General features: G+C 43.1%; 2 protein-coding genes across 10 annotated transcripts in view; one reads left to right on the plus strand and one right to left on the minus strand.

Moving 5' to 3' along the window:
* Positions 1-19,856, plus strand: part of LOC122569287 — a 164,472-nt gene extending 144,616 nt beyond the window's left edge. For all 4 annotated transcript variants that reach the window (XM_043730100.1, XM_043730102.1, XM_043730104.1 and 1 more), the window contains 6 exons: positions 9,403-10,018; positions 10,462-11,428; positions 12,094-12,238; positions 14,950-15,163; positions 15,905-16,171; positions 16,818-19,856. In XM_043730100.1, the coding sequence (XP_043586035.1) occupies positions 9,403-10,018; positions 10,462-11,428; positions 12,094-12,238; positions 14,950-15,163; positions 15,905-16,171; positions 16,818-17,069 (2,461 nt within the window). In that variant the 3' untranslated portion in view covers positions 17,070-19,856. The remainder of the gene's footprint in view (positions 1-9,402; positions 10,019-10,461; positions 11,429-12,093; positions 12,239-14,949; positions 15,164-15,904; positions 16,172-16,817) is intronic.
* The window catches only part of LOC122569289 (heat shock 70 kDa protein cognate 4-like), a 64,211-nt gene continuing 57,799 nt past the window's right edge, over positions 18,538-24,949 (minus strand). For all 6 annotated transcript variants that reach the window (XM_043730109.1, XM_043730107.1, XM_043730110.1 and 3 more), the window contains 6 exons: positions 24,736-24,854; positions 23,902-24,231; positions 22,781-23,179; positions 21,461-21,832; positions 20,489-20,866; positions 18,538-20,166 (listed from right to left, as the gene is read on the minus strand). In XM_043730109.1, the coding sequence (XP_043586044.1) occupies positions 20,077-20,166; positions 20,489-20,866; positions 21,461-21,832; positions 22,781-23,179; positions 23,902-24,231; positions 24,736-24,801 (1,635 nt within the window). In that variant the 5' untranslated portion in view covers positions 24,802-24,854 and the 3' untranslated portion in view covers positions 18,538-20,076. The remainder of the gene's footprint in view (positions 20,167-20,488; positions 20,867-21,460; positions 21,833-22,780; positions 23,180-23,901; positions 24,232-24,735; positions 24,855-24,949) is intronic.

Consider the following 24,949-nt stretch of genomic DNA (forward strand, 5'->3'; position numbering starts at 1 on the left):
TCCCTCCAGGACGCGATGACATAACGCGTTTTTCGTGAGACTGCGAGTGAACTGCTTACAGAATTCGTACGGAAGTAGTAGCGATCGATTCGTGATAGCCGTGCACCATGGGAAAATAGCGAAATACCTGTTCGTTGATGCTTATGGCTGCCCGTTGTTCAGCATTTCTGCTACTCATAACAGTATTCCACGGTGTTCAGAGCTGAGTAGGAGGAGAGAAGACAAGTACGTTGGCCGCAGGAGCGGGTTCCATGAAGACGAGGTCGAAAACCGTGACTCGCGACGCGAGACCAAGGGCAGACGATGAAATTCGAGCGAATCGTGGAAAATTGCTAATTGTGCCCGAGTGACGCGTCGCGCTCTGTGGACGGCCGTGTCTTCACGGCAAAGAAAATTGCTTGTTGCCAACAATTAAAGTAACAAGATGCTACCCTAAGTGTAAAATAACTATTTGTTTCATTGCGTTTTGTAATATTTTTTACCGACTGTTTTAATTCTACTGTGGCTCTTGAATGTTGATATTTCAAATTTGTTCTCCTTTCTACAAAGAAAAATTCTTTTAGGTAATAAAAGGTTTATATGGATAAAAAAATACGATTGGATGCAAACAGCGTTGCAAGATTAAGAAACACAGTTATCTATAAAACAATTTAAATTTCAAGCCTTACGGTTATTTCGAAATTCGACGATTATTTCGAGCAGCGCAGCGTCGCGAGCCTTCTCGAAAAGCAATCCAAGGATCGAAACAACGAGCCGTAAATTTCAATCGTTCGTATTACCGATTCGTAAAAAGGCCCAACATTGCCGACAGTGTCCTCGACAGTACTGTGACTGCTGCAATTCCCGGGGTAACGAGGCGTACTTTCATCCGATATCCTCAAGTCGAAACGCATTTTTCGAGATCGCCAGCGAACGAAGGTTACCTACTTTTCGTGCAACGCGAACAACACGAGATTTCACTCGCATTGTCGCCGTTGTTCGCCCGGTCCTGCGCTTCCACAGAAAAAGAAACCGAATAACGAAACGAAATAAAGCTCGTGGTCACTCGATTTCGTGAAACGCCTTCAATCTGTTTGGATTTTGTTTTAGTAGGAAATTAAAAGTTCTTCGAACCGAATATCGTTTCCCGGACGTGTCGAAGGCGACAGTCTCTAATTTCCAAAGTTTCACAGGACGTTCGTGGCAAACAGTACCTCTGTTTTCACTTTTTACGACGCGCAACGTCTTCATTTAGTTTGACGTACACCTTGTCCGGTGATGTCTTTTTCTGTAAGTGCTAATTACCTTTTCGTGTTGCAAATTGCCGAAATGAACAGCTGGTTGTCAGTCGTTAGCCTCGAAAGAACCAAAGCCGACGTAGAAACGCGTTCACGATGCGAGCATTTACATACGCATACCTGGATAGGTATCGCGGCCATTTGTATTTAGTTAACACCTGCGCCGTTTGAAGCAACACTCTCGCGAAAACAATAGGCAAGTCGATTACGCTGCACTCGACCTGGCATCCTGAATAAACTTTTTCAACGTAGAAAGCGAGAACCGATCGATATTGCGACCGCGATTCCATGAAATCAGCTTAGTCGTTGCTCTGGATCATTTGCCAACATTTTAGGGTTTCTCTGTGTTTCAACGATATACGAAGCCCTTGTGGATAAAGTATGATAATGCGGATGATAATTCGGAGCTTCTGAGTATCTTCAAAGGGTTGGATATAATAATATTGATCGAGGCTTTCAAGCGGCTTACGGAACGATGACGGGACTGAAACGCTCCATATGACTTTGTATTTGAATCGCCTGATTAGCGACAAGTGGTAATACAAAAGCAGACAGGTGGCTATGAGTTTATGGAGTAGGTTTAAAACGTCGGCCGCCTTCGGTGGAATTCGATCGCAAGTGTTTTGTGAATTAATGATAAAGTGTATGAAAGAGATAAAGTGATAGATCTTTCGAATTCCAGAGCTTCGAGATATCGGTATCGATATTTAATCCCAATACGATCTTTGGAATATTTTTATCTCATTCGTATTCTTCCATCGTTAAAGAACTTTTTGAATTTGACGAAAATGTGATTGAGACGTTAAAACGTGTAATTTTTTTCTTTCACGCTTAGTGCCTTTCTGGAAGTTCTCAGAGTGTCTTCGTTTGCTAAAACAACAGCAAGATTGGGATACAAAAATTTGAGAATCACATTTTTGTCATAGTCTTCCTGATTACGCAGCATTGAGTTCAGCTTTTAATTTTTCTACTTCGTTCTAGCAAATGGAAAAAAGTCTTCAAAGTTGTCATTTGCATTATGCACATAGCGTGATTTATATGATAAATAGTTACGCTACTGAATCAATTTATACAGTTACGTTTCTAGTTGGGCGATCGTTTAAAAGCGGCAAATGGTATTAGCCCATCACGGCATAGGCGCATCGGGCTTCACGGCATGAAAACGCGCGTTCCAGATGATTCGCTTGAATCGGCATCCTTTCGTGCCACCGGATACGACGATCGCCGCAGCGATCCGTCCGAATGACTAAACTGTTGCTCCGACACTCTCATAAATATTAAATTGTTGCACTTCCTTCTTTCGCCCGTCCCTCTTTCTCTCGGTTCGCCAGGTCGTCGTCGTATCGGCGACGAAGTTACGCGTGATCAAACTCGGTTTGAGTTAATTAGCGAAGTGTCGTAATAATTGTTCTGTAACTCGCTATCTCCGTTGTTGTCTACTAACTATAACTCGGCCTCAATGGCTTTAACCTACGAAATCTTGGCAACTTTGGCGTCTACAGACTTTCATTTGGTATTTTACGAGCCTACTGAACGATTCAGCGTTAAAAGCTTTTACTTTAGTTCTAGCGTTTCATTTGAAGAATAATCAAAAGTTCGTTAAGCAAAGAGTGGAGACCTTCCCCTCGGAGCACCATCTTTTAGAAATGCGAATAGGTTAAGTATCGTAAAATCATATACCAAAGATTCCTAAAAAAGAAACGAACTAAATATTTCATATAAATTTTAAATTATTGAATCGATCGGTCGATACACTGTAAAGGAGCGCCACTGTTCGCTCGTTCTTGAAGAAATATTATTGAAGTAAACACTCGGTGTGTTTCTCGCATTTAATTAATTATCAGAAGGTTTGCGTATTCGCCCGCATACCCACGCGCAAATAATCGATGATAAATAAATCCAATTTAAAACACGGCCTCTCACAACCCAACAGACACCTCCAAATAACATGGAAACCACTTTTTACACTTTGCACGAACTTAATTGGTCACGTATTAAATTGGTAAGGCAACCAATTTCGAGCCTGCTGGAATATTCGTGATTCGGAGGAACATTTCAACGACGTTTATCTCACTGCACGAGCGATTCGTTCTTGTTCGTGCCTCGATACACAATACACGCATCGGTATTTCCTTGGAATTTAATGTTCCTCGATCGGTGGACCGGAGGACTGGTAATCGCGTCGAATAAAGCAAATCGAGGCAAGGAGAACGGAATCGTTATTGGTTCCAGATCGGTCGAGAACTCGATGTCGCGTCGTGGCAATAAACTGACAACCGATGAAAAGACATTATCAACACGCCTAATTATTTCAGATCCAGACGATAGCGCACGAAAGAGTTAGCTAAACGATTGTAAGCGGAAATTCGTGAAAGCGACATGGAGGACTAACAAGTGCAAAAATTTTCTTACACAGAATCTTCGTACTCGACATTGCACTTTGGTGCCACTTCTATCTGTCCTCAGAGTCACGGAATAAAATCGTGACGATCCAGGCAAACTTAAATTATACTCGAATATCCGCTGCTCCTTCGTAATGTATTATTTCGTATCGATATACCGTGACATGTAAATGTCATTTCGCGATGTACGTGATATTCATGCGTATAATGAAACGCGTTCGCATTAGATATGCTGTTTTCAAACATAGCGTTCTCTCTATATAAATGAAATATAAATTAAGGAGTAACACTGTTGGCAGTTTCACGCGATTACAGTTCTCTTGGATCACTTTCGAATTAACTTTTCATCGCGAACGTTTAAAAGCTTGGCTCTTACAATTTCTTCGAATTACGCTAATGCTGCAAGCACGTGTACACTAGCGATTGCTGGGAATAACTTCATAAATTTTCCTCTTTCGAGAATAAACATCGACTATACGGCGCAAAGTCTTATCGATATCGATCGCAGAACGCGAGTCAAAGGTATGCAATGGAATTTCGAAAAAAGCGGGTCAATATGTTTGCATTGGTATTATCTGCTTGTCCAAAGCCGATATCGTTTCTGGAGATAAACGCCCAACACTTGAGCTCGGCTATAGATCGAAGGCGACCGGCCGTGAAATACGCTGCTAACCATCAATTACCGTGATATACTGTTTCTTGCAGTGACTACCGGGCGAAAGAAGCTGCATCCCGCCGATAATTCGCCGATTCTACTTTTAACTCCTACAACCGAGCTGCAGCATTGTTATTTTTTTTTTTTTTTTTTTTTTTTGACAGGCTGCAGTTGTTCGACCCACGATTTATAGGTAATTTCAACTTAACGATCGAACGAGTCGCGCTGCCTTACGTAATCGGTCTTTTTAGATTTTTTATCGATCATTTTCTTCGACCAACACCCTGTCGAAAAACCGGCCTGCAGATTAGACAATGTCCGATATAATCGAAGAAAGGAAAAAGAGAGAAAATCAACGGTATTCCGAGACGTTTTTATTAGGGAAATTTACGACAGGGGATTTGGAATGGATAATCGTAGCAAATTCCGTAATACGTACAGCTCCCTAATATACAGTTTAATATTACAGTAAGGAAACTGGAGCAATAAAGTTTCAAAATTGGCTACGTTCGCTAAGTGGACTCCTAATTGATCGTGCTATTAATCTGAGCCTAAGAATCGACGAACCATTTTTAGGAACTTCTGGGATTTCTCCTCTGCATTTACCTCGTGAAAGAGGAAAGCATAGACAGAAAACGTGAAAAACGAACAAAATCATAGTTTCACGATTAAAGAAACGCTTTATCCTCGCCGTAGCGTCTCCCGCGCTTACGCCTACTTAATTAAGCTCTCTTGATCGCCACCAGAACGTAAGGACAAACGCGCTTCACGGGGGGAGAAAAGGAAAGACGCGAACGCGTCGACAGCTTCCTCCTGGTTATTCGCGTGCGTGCTTTATCCCAGGCGATAATTATCCGCATTCGAGAGGAAAGAAAAAGAGGAACCGAGGAGAAACACGTGTCGTGAAAGGGGTCCCGTGCGTGTACGTCGTTACGTATGGTCATTACCAGGAGTAACTTTTAAGCCTGATGTTCGCCAGCTACCCGTTGCGGTCAGCTCCGTCCGGCAAAATGCCTCGTTACTTATTTTACGGACGAACCTTATTACCAGTCCTCGTTTAAAAGCACGTCGTGTGCATATATCTCGAGCGCCAAGTAATTTGTAAAGCACTTTCCCTGCGATCTGTTTTCCGGGTTCGAGCTTTTCCACCGATCCGACTGGAAATTGTTGTTTTTCTCTAGCTTGTTTCGAGATCGACTCAAGAGGTAATCAAGAAAGTATTCAATAGGTGATGCGGATGAATTTGCGCGATCGGAGAACGCAACAGGAAATCGCGGTCTCCTACAGTCGCGACTCCTGTCTCCTGTGTCCGCTTACATAATTGTATATACTTATAAAATTATACCTATATCTCGCGCTATCACGCGCCGCGCCGCTTGCGCAACACGTCGAGTTACACGGCCACGTTACGTAACGCGCGATTTTACAATGGAATCGTTTACGGTACGCGGCCGTTTCTGGACGATTAAACGAAAAGCCATGAAAAAAAAAAAAAGGAAGTCGAAGGCAGAGCCGAATCGAGCAGTTCGCTCTAGAGGTCGGAGCATTCTAGGACAAAGATACGTACGAACGCAACGCTCGCGGAAGCGATTCGCGTGCTCGGGGATCCGGGATGGCTGATTTTTCTTCCAGGTTCGTTCTCACGCTGAACTATCGCGCGCTTCGGAAATGATAGAGCATCGGACCCGCGCCGATTTCTCGTGAGATCCTCCTTTTTCCCTTTTTTTGCCAACCAACGACCCGATCGTTTTGAAACTTTAATTTTCGAGGATGTTTTTGTGCGTGACGCAGGTAGTGCGAATTAATGGTTGTTGTTTGATGCGGGTCTCGTGATAGTTTGGAAGTTCGCCGGTCATTTTTGTTTCGAACTAATCGCGTTTCACTTGACACACTTTGTTGCGGATCCGAATTATTGGTCCCGCTGAATTAAGGAGATTTATTTTCTCTAAATATACGTATACGAGGAAGTATTCAGGAGGAGATGAGTATTATTCGAAAGAATGGTCGTAAAAGTGGTTCAGAAACTCGTGGAAGATTTTAAAAAGAAATTTAAACAGAGTCGTTTGACCCGTTTGCGTTCTTTGTTGACAAAGTTATGACGAGTTGATTGGTGTCGAGTTCTCTGGTCCGATCACGACAAAATCGTGTCGAGTCAACCACGTGATTAGAATCGAGATGCAAATTTTACTTTCGTCCTTCGCTCGGACTACCTCGTTACGGCAAAAACTTTCTTTTCCGCCGGCAGCCACGCACGTTCCTAACCAGAACGGGACAGAAATCCAGCGCAAGATAGCCGTGTGAACTTCTAGTCCAGCGGTTCTTCGAAGAAAAGTTTCTGTTTTACCTTTCTGTCTTATAAACTCCCTCGCTTAACCCCTTATGTAAAATCACGTGACTCGTAAAACTTATTTTTCTCCCATCAAGCAAGGAAAGTACAAAACATAGATCGTAATATATAGTTCGTTAATTAAGAATCGCAAGAGATTAGATTTTTATACCTAATTATAATCAAGTCATGTTTCATCGAACATAGTATTCTCGATTGATTAATTCAAGAAAGCGACTCGAGGCGTAGCTATTTAACCATGTTTCGCATTACTCTTGTTACGCATGTACGTTTCAAAGTACACCTATATTTGGGCCGTAAATCCGGCACGCGATGACGATATACCGACAGACGGAGCATGACAATATCAGCCCAGATTCGATCGAAACGAGCAAATTTGACATAGATATCGAACCGCAATAACGTCGATTATTGCTTGGCAAGAAATCAAGTATCAATTAATGATAAGTCATCGGAGATATCGATTGTCACGGACTTTGATTTCAACCGAACGATTGCACCGAGACCGAGATAATTGCTGTAATGATTGTCATCGCTTTCGAATCGTAAGAAGGATAGAATTGAAAGATCATACCATAAACTGTAGCCAAGGAACCATTTTAACTGACACCTACATTAAAATAGAAATTTGCTTACGTCCTAGTTTCTTTCTTTCATTCTTTCTTTTCTTCCGACGTTGAAAGAATAGTTAGTAAATCGTTCGTCTAAAAGATATTACATGATCTTTTCTCTTCTTTAACAAAGCGTTTCACATACTAGATCTGCCAACAGATGTTACACTTTCCTTCCGATTACGATGACTTTCGCACGAAACGCTGCTTACGTAATTTCGTCTGATCCTAGGCGAGTAAAGAGAGCGTTACTCGTCATCCCGACGATCGGATCACTTTCCACGCGCACGCGTCTTTGCGGAAAAGCCACTGGGAAAGGATCGGGAGCGTTCCCCGAACCGGAACGCTCGTTGAAATTCACGTAACACGCTCTCGTCGCATCCGGTATCCATCGAGCTGCACTTGCATTATAATCCAAGTATAGGATGTTTCGTATCCTTATTTAAAGGGACGGCAAGTGAATCGTTGCGGATTAATCAATCACGCCTCGCGATTAATCGACGCGGATGCGTTGGTAAGAATTTCGCAAGCTAGGCGCCCGAACAATGGATCACTTTTACTCTCGGCACGCTCGCCAAAGAGCACTTTGTGTTCCGTTCGTGGAATCACGAATAGGTTCGACAAACCTTAACGCCAATCCCATGCGCCATTGCAAATATGAGAATAAATTACATCGAATAAAAGGGAATATACTATTTATAACGAGCCGGAATCGACATTTTGTTCATGGACGTGGGCAAACGTCCCGTTCCACTGGCTTTATTAGAATTCTCTAGCGTATAATTGCGCGTCAATTACGCGCAGAAACGTAAATATCGCGGTGAATTGTATTAAATATGGGCGTAGAAACGGGATCGGCAAAGAATTTCCATTCTATCGGCTCGTATGATTATTTATGCCTTGTCCGTGAATGGGGGGACCCCGTTCAATCGCGATTCTGCCAATACTCGAAATTTGATCACGACACGGTAATTACGCTTATGAATATATGTATGCAGATAATTTCTATCGAGTATTAATAGGATAACCAGCAACGGACCCTCCAGCCGAACATAAACGTTGCATTCTATTGAATTGCCTTGTATTTCAAGCTTATTGCCATTTCACGACCCTCTCGCTGAAGATATGGAAATAAAAAATTCCGCGGGTCACGAAAAGAATGTAAAAGTTCAAAGAGCAATTATGCGTAAGTTTATCACTCGTAATTGCTCTCGAACGTTTGCGTCTGAACTAAGTACAAACAAGAAATCGTGACACGCTTGAGAAAGAACATGGAATCTAAATTTCGAGGAAATCGCGTGTTTAGGAATCGTCCACTTTTTTCTCCGAACACCAACGTGTATCGCGTCCAGTTAGAAAGACGCCGCCTTCTGGATAATCGGACACGAGTTCATACGAACGAACCTCATCGAAATTCGAACGAACCTGTCTCTAACCAGGCGCGAACTGGAAATTCAAGTATAATCTAACCTTGTAGTCGTAGGTACGTCAAGTCGCACGATCAAAGTGAACAGATGCGCAACTATTTACGTTCGAACCTTACCATGTGCGTATTTCCTGTCTCGCGATGCTCTATTTTCGTCCGTTTATTTTTGATAGCTGAGCAATAACGGAAATTTCGGGCGTGGTGCCGGATCAAACAAATGACGAAGACGCGATTGTAATATAGAACAGTATTTGTCTTGCAAGACGACGGATCATCTTCGCCAAGATATCCTACAGCAATAAAAATGAAGATAAGGAAACCGTAAGAATTTAGGTCGATGCGTATCGTTATGTAATTCAAAAATTCCTAAAGATTGCATCGACCCTAATCTATAACGCTAACTGTCTTACTTCGCAATCGATCACACTGTAAATCACACGGTGAAAGCTTTCCAAACAGCCAGCGTTAGACGAATAATTACTCTTCGTCTTTCGTTCCAACTCCTTGGGTATGTTTTTGTAGTTGCACAACGAAACTAGTCGATCAAATAGGTTATCGATAAGTAGTTGAGTTGTTCGGAAAATGCGTAGCGAAATTTAAGAAGTACGACTTTCTGAACAACTGCCTTTGCGATCTAACTTCATCAGGATCTCCTAACGTAAGCATCCAATTTTCTCGTCCTAGGAGTCAATCGAAGGCCTCTTACTTGGCGTATCGTCGAGAACGAGGAGCGCCCGACACCGAGGGCAGTTACAAAAGAACCATGTCACCGACATCTCGCCTAGAGGACTGGCCACCGCCGCGGGATCACGACGATCCGGTTCTTCTGCGCGTCACGCCTCATCATCCGTTGCAGCACCATCACCATCACCATCACAACAATCATCATCCGCAACAGCCAGAGCTTTCCAAGTCTCACAGCGTGGATGCTCTTCATCATCGGCTGGAGGAACGGTCCGCGCAACAGCAACAACAACAACAACAACAACAGCAGCAACACTCGGCGGAGGTGATCGGAAAGTTGTCGCACGATTTGAACAAGAAACTGCAGTCAAGTGAGGCGAGATCACGAACCAGCGAGAATAATAATAACGATAACCTGGAGGATCGACATCAGCATCATCACCATCATCATCATCATCAGGAGAAGAGGCAGCAAGAGAAAAGGCACGATTATGAGCAACGTAGGGAACGGCTGTCGCCCCAGAGCGTCGAGATCCTTAACGACAGGAACCGACAGCTGGAACGCGAACGCAGGAAGCTGGCGGCCAGTTGCGAACCCCTACCTCAGAACAGAGAGGTAATATTTCTTTTCGGACGTTTAGCGCGTATTGTACCGATACATCCTCGCTGGAGTAGGTTACCCCAGTGGAACAGCACAGCCATTATTGATATATTCTTTCTTATAGTGAGTAGCGTTTTCTCGAAGTACTCGCAGAGTACTTACTGTTTTCTTATGGTACGTAGTAGGAAAGTAGTAAGGAAGTAGAGAAGAATATTTTACTGTATTTATTTTATTTTAGTAATTACCAGACTCTTTCATATTACGCTATTTGTATGTACATCTTTAAAAATTTTAATTTCCCATAAACTAGACAGCTTAGTAATTACTTTTTTATTAGTTAGTTGGAAAATTCATCATCTGTGAAAGAAATATTTAGAATCTATATATGTTTAATTTCATTGAAAATTTTCGTCTCTGTTATACTTTAACGAAAGATTAATCGAATAAATTACAATTAGAAACAGAGTCGAAGCATGGACGCACCCTCATCGGTAGTCGAGGAGGATTTCTTCCGCGAGCGAAGCGCCACCATCGAAATGACCTCGCAGAACATCGAGCTGCTCAATCGGCGTAACGAGAAGAGAATGAACGCTACGTCGACGTCGACCAGCACGATCACTACATGCATTACGACATCGTCGGCATCCACGACAATGACGATCACGACGGACAGTTGCTGGCCACGAGGTCACGAAGTTCGAAGCTCCATCGAGGCGTCGGCCGTTTCGGAAAGGCCTCCAGCCCCGAGCAATTCACCTCCTAGAACACCGGATCAGATGGAAGGAGACAGCTCGAGAGGCGCCGTTCCGAGACGATCTGGAAGCTGTTCCAGTTCTTCGTCCGGTAGATCGTCAGATCCTCGTGTTTCGCCGCGGATATTATCCAACAGCTTCTCTAAGAGCGAGAATTCTTCACCTAACAACAGAAAAGTTTCCAGTCCTACACAAACGGACAACACTGATTCCTTGAACAGATCTAGCTCGCCCGTCCGTTCGAGTCAAACGAACGAGATAGAGCTGAGAGTAGACAGGTCTTCTTCGTCGAGTAAGTCCAGATCCGGAGGGAGGTCCTCGACGTCCTCGATCTCGAGCGTGTCGAAGGCTTCTTCTTCATCGTCATCGAGGAATTCTCCAGTCGAGGAAGACAGACCATCTCCTCCGGTATCACCGTGTATGTCGCCTCAACCAGGAATAGAGGGACTGACGTTGGTGCAACGTACCGAAGTTGTGCTCCGAGTGAACACTGCTACCAGTGACGCTGCCTCGCAGACCGAAATTTTGGAGCCAACGGAGTGCGAAACACCAGCCAAGACTCAGGAAATTCCATTGTGCAGAAAGAAACTGCCAGAAGAAATCGAATGTGAGGAACTGAGCAGGGACTTGGCGAGCCAACTCAATCCGAACGACAAACTGGTGCCTCTTCTAGGTGAGTTGTGGTCTCGTCGATAGCTTATTGATCAAAGAAAAAAAAAAAAAAAAAAAGAGAGCGAGAGAGAGAAAAACGTTAAAGAATACCGTTAGCTTTCAGTCGAACGTAAAATGTTTAGACATGTTTTATATCTGTCACATTTTATTCTTTCATCATTTAGGTCTTTGATCCCTGGTTTAGACTGATCCTAGATTACCCGCGTTCAAGACGATTACGTCGCATAAAAGTGAGCCAGACATCGATATTAGTAATTCTCCTATTCCATGGACGGCTTATCGCGAGCAAATTTAGCCTGGCTAGTGTCATCGACTTCGATCGGCTTGTCGAAATTTTTACCATTCATACGACACTCGCGGACACACCGATAAGATACGCAAGCTAGTCTCTGTAGTTACTAGTTACATACAGACCTACCACGCGTTCGTTGATGCGCTCGTGCGTCATCTGCAACGAGGTGGAGTCCACTGGCCGGGCCGTCGACCTTTTATTTTAATAAGCGTTAAACCAATCGACGGGTCAAACGTATTATTCAATTACGCATCGTTATTGCCTTTAGCTTGGTTCCTTTTCATGTACAACGTATATGCTCGCACGTGGATTCCAAGCGTGTAGAAATTCGCTGAACAGAACAATCAAGCCGTGTAACGATTTGTTCTTATCAGTTCCAGCGCCGGAGCACAAAAAGCCTACCGACTATGTTACCGGTTTGTTCAGGGTGGAAGCGACCTTGCAACCGCGACCTAGGCGCCGACTCTCCCTCGAAGAACCGACGACCCCGTGCTCCGAGAACGGAGACGAGGAGAAAAAGTGAGTATTATTATTGTAATTCGAATAATTGGAGGCTCTTTGGAAACTGGTTATCAAGGAGATTCCCGTGTGTGTTGCACGAAGGAATGTTATTTGTTCCTTGTTTAGACGTTGGAAATATTACCGCGAGGATCCATAGATTAAAGTTCGAAATGTTAAATCTACATGATATAAATTTTGTATGTTTATCGTTGCAAATTACAATGATAACTTGATAATAGTCCCGAGATAATAGTCACGAATCGTAGAAAGAAGCATACCTCACGATAGATTGAAATTCAGAGGATACTTTTAACCCGCATTTCACTTTATAGATTATTACTTTAAACTCATAGCGAGCGATGTTCGATTGAAACGACCATGCAAAATCCTATAATTTCCATAGCTTTGAAACTATCATTTGCATGTTCTCTCAGCTATCCGCGCCGTTTCCTCTCATTATCGTTACATAAATGTTAACCGATCGTCCCAGTCGATACGCCACGTCGATATTTCATACAGGTTGTTCCATGAGCGAACCTCCGACTGCCACTTTCACCGAACACCTCGACCATGCAGCATTATCAATCGAGCCGTGTCCCCGATCCCCGTGATTAGATACAGATCTAGTTACAAAAACGCGCTCGAGTCTTATAAATTTTCACGATTGGGGCAATTCGCGCGATTCCAGAAAATTTCCCGCTTCGGTCGCGGCGGAACGGTGTCAAGGAGTTTTCCCTTTTTCACGTTGCACCGCAAACAAGATCCTCGACTAAAGAGGTCGTCGCTCATGGAAAGGACCTTTATTGGACGGCGAGTGACGTTTACGTGGGCGTGACCGCGAGATTCCCAGTCAGGCATCGTTAAACGAACTCTATTAACGTCGGGATATAATTGTCGTTTTCAAGAGGAGGTATGAATCGACGACACACAGGATAAATTGTCTAGGCTATTTGTATGATTTATAATTTTCTAATCGCCCGTTATATATCTATCGTTTCTTCTTTCGTGTTCTTGTTTGATTACGTTTTACGAGATCGCGAGAAGGGACGATGAGTCTGTCATTATCCTCAAATTTTTACGTTGCAATTTTGTTCTCATTTGAACAAACAAAATGATTTTTAATGTTCAACGTAAAATTGAAGTCACGTATCACACAAAAGTTCTTTAACGACAAAAAGATGATTGGTTTGGAAATGATACAAAGAACGCAGGAAGGCTATTAGATCTTGAAATAAAATTTAATATCTTCATACATTTTGCTTCTCGTGAAAGAAAAGTGAAAAATATTTCTCGACGATTAAGTTAGTAAAGGTAGCCACGAACGTTCTTCGGTGCCTTTTAAAGTTGTCGCCGATTAATTTCGACGGAGAAACGAGTTTTTCCCTTTCCCGCCAATCTGGAACCACCCGACCAATCGAGGACAATATTTTCGCTGGCACGCGCTGGGAGAAAGTACTAGAGGCGCAAGGCGGTTACGTAACTAACCATAAATGATATTGTTAGGCTAGCTACTTGGTGGTCTACGCATCATTTCGTTCGCCAGTCTCACACGGACTAGCGGTGACATCGTTTCGCTCGATCTTAGCTCACGGTTGTCGTCACAATCTGCACGCCACGAGAACACGTCCAGCATGGAGACCAAAGATACGGAGAAGTACATTAAAACCCATGTTCCCTTTCGCAATACCTACTCCCGTACAATCTGAACTAATCGTCGACTTGAGAACATCCGCTGATCCGTTCGTAGCGAACTAACTAACTAGACGCCCTAGAGTCGTTCCGCCTAACTAACGTTTCCCCGTAGGCACCGGTACAACTTTGTAACGTTTGCTTCGTTAACTATACGGAGAACCCGAGCAAAAGAGCTTTCTACCACACCCCGATGGAGCAGAAACGCTTTCGAAAGCGGTCACGGGTGGCTTCTTGAAGCGCGGCGCGTAAGATCTGCGCGTAAACGCGGCATGGTGGTCGTATTCGCTGCAGCATCCACTTCCGCTTTTCGTTAATTCCCTGTAGTTGAACGAGCGAGCCGAGTCGAGCGTTACAGTCAGCTAATCGGTGTGCTTACTCTTCGAACTGCCACAAACCGCGCTTTCCTTTCTTTATCACTTTCTCCTCTTTTATAAAATCGCTCTTATAGTATGACTAACCCCTTGCCATGCGATTTTTCCAGAAATTTAATGGGAATTATAGGAATCGAAGCACGCATAACATCAAGATGAGCTGTTGCTTGTTCAAAATTCAAATCAAACTTGTTTTCGTTTAACCGTAACCCTGACTCTAATCAGGATATTGTATTATAAGGCGAACGGTTAATTACTACTAGAAGGATTCTCCGATGGTATAGTATTCTAGTATCTGGAGCGAATGCATCCAACTTAAATACTTTAGTCGTGCTCTATCTACTTGGCCATCCATCATTTAACGAACGGAGAACCACGACAATTCGAATTCCTCAAACTCTGAGCAGAGCGTATTACGAGAAACCACGTGGTTCCGCGCGACAAGACATGCGTTTGCATCGAGACGGTAAATCATCCGTGCGACGTTCCCCGTTGTACAAAACGTGCCGATCGATTCGATCGTGAGTCATGCTGCCGGCTGATGCAATCCGTGTCGTCCACGATCACGAATTTTGCTCAAGGATTTTTGTGGCCCGTGATCGCCAGGATTACATCAAGACCAGTCGCCAACGAATGATTTAGAGATGGAAACTATGCTTGTTGCAGGCACGAGACGATACCCTCTACTCCGGTCACTCCATTATCGACGGACTTGACGAGTCCTCTGTCCCCGACATCGGCTTACTTCACCACATCCGAGGGAAAGGCGAGATTCCTCACAAGATACACGCGTGACGTGACCGTCGAGGGGTTGACGCGGCAGGAAGACTCGTCGCCGCCTGTCGTTCCCACCGACAGTCTTGATCTCAGGCAGAAAAAGGTAAGGAATTTTCTATGGAAGAGAGTTGGTTGTGTTAATACGTCCAGTGGTCGGTGACGTAATATTACGGTTTTAATGATTTTTTTGGAAATATGATTAGATCGATCCTATCTAATTAGACCAAGACCGCGAAATCTGTCGAGAAGTTTTCTGAGAAACGAGTTACAGTTCTGTGAGAAATATGGACAATATACAATTTATTCTCTAAACATAGCGCGGCTCTTTAGGAGCCATTATAGCCACAAATTTAAAATACTGGAACTAAAATTCCAATAATTTGGTCAATTCGAAGATTTGTTTCATGGATCCCTTTTTTCATAAAGCTCTTCAATGATCAATAACTCTGAAAATATGTTTACTTGAATTAACAACAGCAACTAGTACAAGCCATGGGATATTTGAAAGTACATTCTTAAAATTCTTACTCGTTCTTTAATCGCAGGAACTTTCCTTAAAATTACCAGCTGCGAATGTATTAATTTATGCGAACGATTCCCGGAACCGAGCTCTTCCTTTTTTTCTATATAATCATCCTTCAACTCTCTTAAACCGAGACATATGATTGTACCTTGCTTTCCCTTTCGCATCAAGTCATCAGGATTCTAATCCTCTGTCGCCTAATGCATCTTCCCATTGATCAAGCTGTCTTAAAAATAACGTGGACAACGGGCTGCTTCCGTTGCGTTCTGTCACGCGGTCGAAAAGGGCGAATCCTTGAAACGTTGTCGATTTTCTTCGCAGGAGGAGCTGATGATGAGGCTGGACAAGAAGCTGGTGGTTCTAAGAGCGGAACAGGAAGCCGTGCGAGAAGAGGGAGATGTGAACGAAGCTTTGGGAGCGCGAGTCGCCACGAGGATCACCGCGGTCGCGAGACCAGCAGAAGCTTCCAAGTATCGGCTTCACGTGGAGGAAGTAGGCAAGATCACGAGCCTTCTTCTTGGCCTGAGCGGTAGATTGGCTCGAGCCGAGAATGCTCTGTACGGAATGCCGGCTGATCACGCGGAAAGGGTAAATTTTTAATTTAAATATTATATTTAATTTATTCGATGAATAATTTTACTGAACAAGGACCGACAGACAATGAGTAATAGTTTAATTAAATGCGCGGATATTAATATTTAATTTTTTTCTGGAAATGTACGCGTAAATTGATAAACGGGTAGGATACAAGGTCGATAGACCGAAGCAAACAGCGATAATTTGTCGTCGAAGCAAGATATTTTAAATAAACACGGGCCGCGTTGGAGTGAATACGCGTTTATTGAAATTTTACTCGACGTCCTTGCGTTGTCATCGACTCGCGGTGTTACGTGCTTTCGTAAGGCGATTTGTAATTGTTGAACAGGAAGGACGGAGAATGCAGGTGCAATTAATCATACGCCAGGCAGAAAGTCGTCTTGATTTATCGACCAGATCTTATGCAATACGTTTCATTACACGGTTAAAAATTAATTTCAGTAAAAACTTTAAAGTAAATAGAAATCCAAGAGAAATCACAGATAGAGGAGGAAATCAATAAACTTCAATTACGTGAACTACTGTTTCTCGATGAATTCAGATAAATAATCTTCTACTACATATTGCAGCAATTAGAAAACTCGAAGTAATTTTCAACAACGAACGATAATAAAGAACATTCTATTTTTATTCGCAGAAAATCCTGGAGAGTAAAAGAGACAAGTTGATGGATCAGCTGGAAGAGGCGAAGATCCTAAAGAGCAACATCGACAAGCGTAGTGTGAACGTATCGACGATTCTGTCGAAGTACCTGAACGAAGAGGAGTTCGCGGATTATCAACACTTCATCAACATGAAGGCGAAGCTGATCGTGGACGGCCGTGAGATTCAGGACAAAGTGAAGCTTGGGGAGGAGCAGCTTGCCGCACTGAGGGAAGCGATCGACTAGTCGTAAAACAAACGCGAACCCGATCGCGATCTGATCGCACCAGAGACGCCTGTTTATACCTGGAAACGCGTGTTCCCTCGAGCATGATACGATTTTTTTACGACAGGAAGGAACACGCGATCAGATCCAGGGTATTTTGCAAACGACACGTTGAATTTTGTAAACGATCCTGCTACGCGTGTGTTCGAATCGATGAATGGAACGTGATATCTTTAGCGAATAGGCGTACTGGTAGCTTGAAATCGTTTTTTTTTTTTCTTTTTTTTTTTATTAGAAACACACGTGTTCATTGTACATATCCTTCGAGTCCTAGATGGACCAAACATCGAGACTTCTTCTCGCTAGTGCAAAATTGCACGATTCGAAAATTTTATATCGATTCATCGTGATGTTATGCGAGAGTAAAATCAATTGTCGCACGACGATGGACGATCTTTAAGATCCAAGCGTGATCCAGAGACGGGCTCGAGTGGCTAGTCTTGATTAAACTTGCACCGATTGTATCATGTGGTTCGTGAGCAGAGATGGAGAATGAAGTATGGAAGTAGGCACCACGAATGGGTACAATCGTTGATAAGGCAACGAAATGGAATGAAATTTTGTTTCCTTCGTGTAAAATTGTGTGATACGAAATTGATCTTTAACGATCAAATTTATTCGATCCAAGTGAATCTTTCGGTTAATGTGGAAACTTTCTTGTGATTTATGTATTAAATATATTGGGGTGGTCGGAATTTTAATATATTGCAATTACGTTATTTTCTCGGTGATGATGAATTGAAAGCGTGATGGAAGAAAAGCTCGAGGAGTGGGTCGCTCTTACGTTTCGACGTATTCCGTTCGTGGCAACGCTTGGACGAACGCCACTGAAAGTAAACACGTGTACAGCTTATGGATGTTTCCATTACCTGGTTAGCATAATGTGAGCGGCGCTCAAGCCGCGGTATGATTCTTGACCTAGAATTACTTCTGGTGCCTTCTTATATACGATATGTGATATAAAGGGTAAGGAGTCATGTGCTCGTCAGATATACTATATCCGAACAATACAGGCATGTCTAGCGACGTTGTAACATGTATATAATTATAAAAGATGAAACAAGCTAGCGTTTAAGTGATGATATATCATAGGAAACACACGACACAACACAACACACATGATTCGATGATACAGGTGCGTAAATATGCACGAGACTCGGATTCGAAGCGCTTTCGAAACCATTATACATACATACATGCTCACATATACAACGATTACTATTTTTTATGTTTTTGTTCTAACCCCAGAGGCTCTCGTGAGCCTCTATGACGCTTGTGATCTTACTTACTTCTGTACGACCGTACCAAGGACTCTCGAAAGCGAACATATCAAAGATAAATAATTTCGAGCCTCCATGGTGGTCTTACGAAAAATTTTATGCCTCGGTCATTTTCCAAGCAGTTCGTCGCTCCTTTTCCCGCCTTTGAGCCCTTTTTCTTTTTTTTTTTTTTACGTCCCGTTCTTGCGTACATATCCTGCGTTCTTCGTTTCGACAATCGTGTCGCAACGACCAGCCTCGATCTCGACGACGAATTCGAGAACGAAGAAGACGTGGCAAAAGTTTGAAGCGTAGGATCCTCCGGTTTTTTGAGCTCGGTAATGAGATACTTACTGACAGACTCAAAGATCCCGAGATGGAATCTGTCTTCTGTTACTCGACCCAGCGAAAGGTTCGCGGCGCGATTGCGTAATTCCGTGATTGAAATAAACGAGTATATCGGAATGCTTTAAATTACTTGGCGGCACCAGAGCGAAAACAGAGACGAAGGTGGAATACCAAACGATCTATTTCGATTTCGCAATGCTCGAAACTACGAGCTGCTGAATCTGTAACACTTTCGGATCGTCAAATCTACTATCTGTTGTAACTTAATTTCTAACGATCGAATATCATGAAATAGTTGAACCCACTGGAATTCCACTTAATGTAAAAACTGGCGCGAATTAACCTAATATCTCAGTACAAATTGGAAAGGATCGTAAATTAGAAAGTGATCAGCCGATCGGACCGTTTCGCGCGGAACGAGAAGAACGAACAAAAAGTAAATTGTAACGCGCGTGAAAGACTGAGCACAGGGCATAAAATTTTGCGACAACATTATAGTCAGTTTCTGTTCCTCGTTTGTTTCTCGATTGTTCGCAAGATACCGCGCTGATAAGGCGCTGATACTGTAATCTCGGCGCCCGTCCGATCCGGGAATTAGCCACATTTCGTAATGTGCTTGCAAACAGCGTTACAGCGTCGCGATTCATCGCGGTGATTCGCGACAACGACGCGGAAAATTGTATATAAGAAATTCAGTTAATTCGAAGATAAAAAGCAAAAAGTAGAAAATGGAAAAAAGAGAAAAACGGAAGACGTTGATGATTAATACGATGAAGAAACCATGGTGCTCTGCATAATCTATTTTTTACGAGAAGAAACGTTCCATTAATGCGTAGGCTATATTTACCTGTACGCTAAGTTCATTAAATATTTAATAGTGTCTCCCTTCCCCCTTTTGTGTACATATTCTTTACACGCATAAACAATATTAATTTTTAACGTGATGCGAGAAGGACCCGTTTGATGAAACAGTTTACACGCTGTATACACATTGATACGTGCGTCATATACACGTAAGCGGCGACGTTAGGTCGTTGTATTAGTCTGACAATATTATCGCATATCTCGAATGTATTACGAAATCATTACGATAAATACCTTTCCCAAACTCGCTTGCAATAAATAATGCGTTGGAAATTAACGTGGAGCCGTTTATTCTATGATTCAACCTTGTGAACTGTTTTAATTGCTTACAAGCGTTCAATAGTCTTGGGTTCACAAATATTTTGATCGTTCTGAATTAAGCTCGTTTAATATAGAGTCGCGCGAAAAATATTAACGATGAATTTTGAATATCGCGTGAAAAGTGTCATCTAAGCACCGGCGGTACGCGGTATAACCAACCGAGGGTAAATATTCAGTCAGTCCACTTCCTCTATCGTTGGATTGGCCGAAGAGCTATAATTCTGTCCTGCGCTGTTGTAAAATTTGGTAAAAATCGGTTTACAAACCTGAAAAATTAACGACATGTTTTATTTATAAATTAGAACAACGACAACTACTTGCTGATTATTAATAAACCATAATAATTGAACTTTCAAGCAGATATATTATTAGTCGGTTAGGTAGAAAGCTACTATTCCTTCGTATCGTTGGTAGATAATTAAAGGACCTGCAGAAGATAATAAAGCAAAGAACTTCAACAAGTTCACTAAATTCGTAACACGATTCGATTAAAATAACGCCTGATGAATTCGTTATTCAAAAAGGAAAAAAGAAGAGAAACGTATTTCCCTCCACAGATATCGTATAAAATATGTAATAAGAACATACTCTTTCAGCATCTTTTAACTTATTCTCGAACTGCTCCTTAGTGGCGGAAGTATTGATATCGAGCCACTTGATGATTTCATCGCACTTGTCAGCTATGAGTTTCCGGTCTCCTTCCGCAATCTTCGCCTTGATATTCTCATCCTCGATGGAGTTCTTTACGTTAAAGCAATACGACTCGAGGTTGTTCTTCGCCGCGACTCTCTCCTTCTGCGATTGGTCCTCCGCGTGGTATCTTTCCGCTTCGTTCACCATTCGTTCTATGTCCTCCTTGCTGAGTCGTCCCTTGTCGTTGGTTATCGTTATCTTGTTCTCCTTGTTCGTTGATTTCTCCACGGCGGACACGTTCAAGATACCGTTCGCGTCGATGTCGAAGGTCACCTGGGAAGCAAAAGAATGGAAGAAATCTGAAAGAAGAAGAAAAGGAAGAAAAACGACACTTTCTCCGTTGTTTTGTTCGACATCGCGCGGTCCAGACGCCATCTCCATTCCTTCGAGTCCTTCCACTTCCGCGTCTGCTTTCCGTTCCGATACTTATCCGGACAGCCTGACAATTCCAATAGAGTTCCATCCGACTCGTACACTGGTGGCAACAGGCAGAAAAGAAATCTCGAGACACGGGATCGTCTGGAAAGGATCTTTCAACCCTGTCCAGTCGTAACCCTAACCCTCGTCCTCTAGACGGATTTGTGTATATCCTTGCCAAGGATTTCCTTTTCCGACGCAATTGCTGCGTCTCGCTACGTACCAGCTCCGCTGGTACTCTATTGGAATTGCTTTCTTATCTCTGGTTTTTCGAGTCTGCGAAACGTTTATTAGCGATCTTGCGATGTATCATTAAAGGAGCTAGTAGCCAGCTCCTTTGCTTTAATTCTTGACACTGGTAATCGTTAATTTATGTGTTAACTGATAACGTTCAGTGGTCCTGAGGAAAAGATTCAATAATTAATTTGAAGTTTCTATGAAAAGACTCACTTCGATTTGCGGTATGCCTCGATGCGCCGGCGGAATCCCAGAAAGCTCGAATTTTCCCAGGAGGTTGTTGTCCTTGGTCATTGCTCTCTCCCCCTCGTAAACCTGGATCAGGACGCTCGGTTGATTGTCCGAGTAGGTAGTGAAAGTTTGCGTCTGCTTGGTCGGGATCGTGGTGTTGCGTTTGATGAGAGCGGTCATCACGCCACCGGCGGTCTCTATCCCGAGGGACAACGGAGTCACGTCCAGGAGCAGCAGATCCTGTACGGCTTCGGACTTGTCACCTTGCAATATGGCCGCCTGCACTGCCGCCCCGTACGCCACAGCCTCGTCCGCATTTATCGATTTGTTAAGGTCCTTTCCATTAAAAAAGTCCTGTCAATGGAAGAAAAAGGAATTGGGATCTCGTTTTTTCGTTTAAATGTGTTTTTTTTTTTCTTAATACCAGTATCAACGTCTAATGTGTACTTAAATCTAAAATAGTAAGTAAATTATTGCGATGAGATATGTATCTCAGAAGATGAAAGTGAAGACTTATTTCTAGAAATACTTGCATCAGTTTAGTAATTGCGAAGATAAAGTCGTTAAAGTATTTAATGGCGTGGAAGAATAAATAACTTTAGTCGAAGAATAACAGACACCACAGTACTTAGTAAGTTCAAACATGCAGAAGGATATTTACATATTCGATTAGTTTATTTAAAGATTTCCTAATTTCTTCGCATCAAGCTCGATCGTTACATTACGTTAATCAGTCTCTATTGGAAAGGACAATAAACTGTGAACCCAGTCATATTAGAATTTATCGCAACGATCGCAATGGCCTCCAAAGTACTCTAATTCAATTACGATTATTGGTGTCCGAACGATAAAAGTCGAAGCCCTTCGTGCCGTCAAACACCATAAATATATTCGAGCAGGCTGTACGTTTAATGGTACCGGTAACGCGGTGACTACGCGTAGGGTCGAAAAACGCGGCTGTTGACTTTGTCATAGAGCTCATTAATTTTGTAACGTTCGTTCTGGGGGCGTCGGCCCCCCCTCCCTATATTGTTCGCGACCGTACCCTCGTCCTGCGTTTCGAACCCTGACTTAAAACACTGGGGTCGCTCCGCTAGGAAATGTAATCGAATTTTAATGCGTTTCATTATCGAACCTGCCCTGTATCACCCTAACTTCGTTTTAAAGAACCGACACACCGCGTCGCGTCAAACGTTGGCTCAGAGGGCGTTTCTCGCCAACAGCGAATGCTTGTTCCTGCCTATATGCTATGTTTTATGTATGAAAGGGTTATCCCGTAAATAAATAAAGAACGAAAGCAACCTGAAGGAACCTCTGGATTCGTGGAATTCTAGTCGAGCCACCGACCAGCACGATGTCGTGAATCTGAGATTTGTCCATCTTGGCGTCGCGCAGAGCTTCCTCGACTGGCTGTAACGTACACTTGAAGAGATCTTGGTTGAGCTCCTCGAAGCGAGCGCGCGTGATGGACGTGTAAAAGTCGATGCCATCGAGCAGGGAATCGATTTCGATGTTGGCTTGCGTCGATGAGGACAGGGTTCTCTTGGCGCGCTCGCACGCTGTTCTCAACCGACGAACCGCTCGTTTGTTCGTCGTCAGATCCTTCTTGAACTTTCTTGAGAACTCTTGTGTGAAGTGTGTCACCATGCGACTGTCGAAGTCCTCGCCACCCAGGTGGGTGTCACCGGCAGTGGCCTTTACCTGAAATTATATGCAAGTTCTCTACTCTTCCGGTAATATTAATTTTATTGTTGGAATTCGAAGCTGTCGTAACTTTACAATTGACCTGAATATTTCCAGAAATTCCGATTTTAACGCGATACCTGATAATCTGGATATTTACTGTCAAAACTTTATGATCGCTCTTTCAAAGCATTCTCCTGCTAATGTATCTAAAATTAGAGCGAGTAAAAATTATGTCAAGTCGAAGAAACTCACGTTTCTACAAGAAAGTCAAAAAATCCTACGAGTCTTAACACATTGGCAGTCAGTGATCTTGAAGCACAGAGGAATTTAATATTGTGCGATGAAATTAGCAACAAATCAGCAGACGTTAAAGCGTTAAAACTCTCAACGTAAAAATTATTCTATTCGATACTCAAGGCACTGACTCGATCGAATTATTACTAGAATCGCCAAATTAACAGAAGATAAAATAGAAACATCACGCTGCAACATTACTGTCTTTTAGCAGTAAAATTGCTGAGGCAGTAGACTTAGTTACTGGCATTTATTCATTCTACGTAGGTTTCGCATTAAACCATAAGAAACGGTGCTTTTATTTAAAAACTTTCCTCGGACTTGTTTCTCACAGCGTAGAAAAGCACGTAGCTCCGTCCCGAGAGGGTTCCGACGGCAGTAGGAAAAAGGAAGTTCCTCCGCGGTGGAATGCGGCTCGCGGTCCGTGCATAGACGAAACTTACCTCGAATATGCCGTCGTTGATAGTCAGTATCGATACGTCGAAAGTACCGCCGCCGAGATCGAAGATCAGAACGTTCCTTTCACCGCGGCCCTTTTTGTCGAGGCCGTAAGCAATAGCTGCGGCAGTCGGCTCGTTAATGATCCTCAGGACATTCAAGCCGGAGATAGTACCGGCGTCCTTGGTAGCCTGTCGCTGGGAATCGTTGAAGTACGCTGGTACCGTAATCACGGCGTTCGTGACGGACTTTCCCAAATAAGCTTCCGCCGTTTCCTTCATTTTCGTCAAAACCATCGACGAGATCTCTTCGGGAAAGAAGGACTTCGTCTCACCCTGGAATCGATATAGCGACTCGATATATAGACTTGATCATAGAGAAGAGCGAGAGTGTGTTATAAATTCCTCCGAAACGTTTAATTTCTTAGCTTTCGTTTGAAAGATGGCTTACTCCTCCCTAAAGCCAAGTGGAATTTTAGATTTGATGTTTACTTTTATTAAAAAAGATTCCGAATAATTGACACGACGAACGATCGCATGATACCATAGAAACATCGATAAGTATCCAAGAATCGTTTCAGTGTCCTTGAGAGCTCGGAAAAGTGAAAAATTTACGATTGAACGTCTAATCCTTAAGAGCGTAGGAAAATATGCCAGCTTACAAAGGATGAGTTTGCAGTTTGATAAGATACCGATTGTTCGAAATGTAGGCCAACATCCATAAAGCAACATTGGTACCGTACACAGAACAAAGTCAAACGTTTCTAATTAAATTCCTTGTCTAACTGTGGATGTTCAGGCGGTTGGACGTCAGGTCACGTTAAACGTTAGCCAACTCACCTTGTACCGAACTCGGATTTTCGGTTTTCCTCCGTCGTTAACCACGGTGAACGGCCACTGTTTCATGTCAGCTTGGACTGATGGATCATCGTAACGTCTGCCAATCAGCCTCTTCGCATCTGTCGGACGATTTCATTTACGCTTCCCTTAGTCATCGATTCGAGGATTGCTGGCAGAGATCGCATAATTGGCCGCGAATTCGGCGCATGATCGA

Source organism: Bombus pyrosoma, linkage group LG7, assembly GCF_014825855.1.
Source record: "Bombus pyrosoma isolate SC7728 linkage group LG7, ASM1482585v1, whole genome shotgun sequence".
NCBI lineage: Eukaryota > Metazoa > Arthropoda > Insecta > Hymenoptera > Apidae > Bombus > Bombus pyrosoma.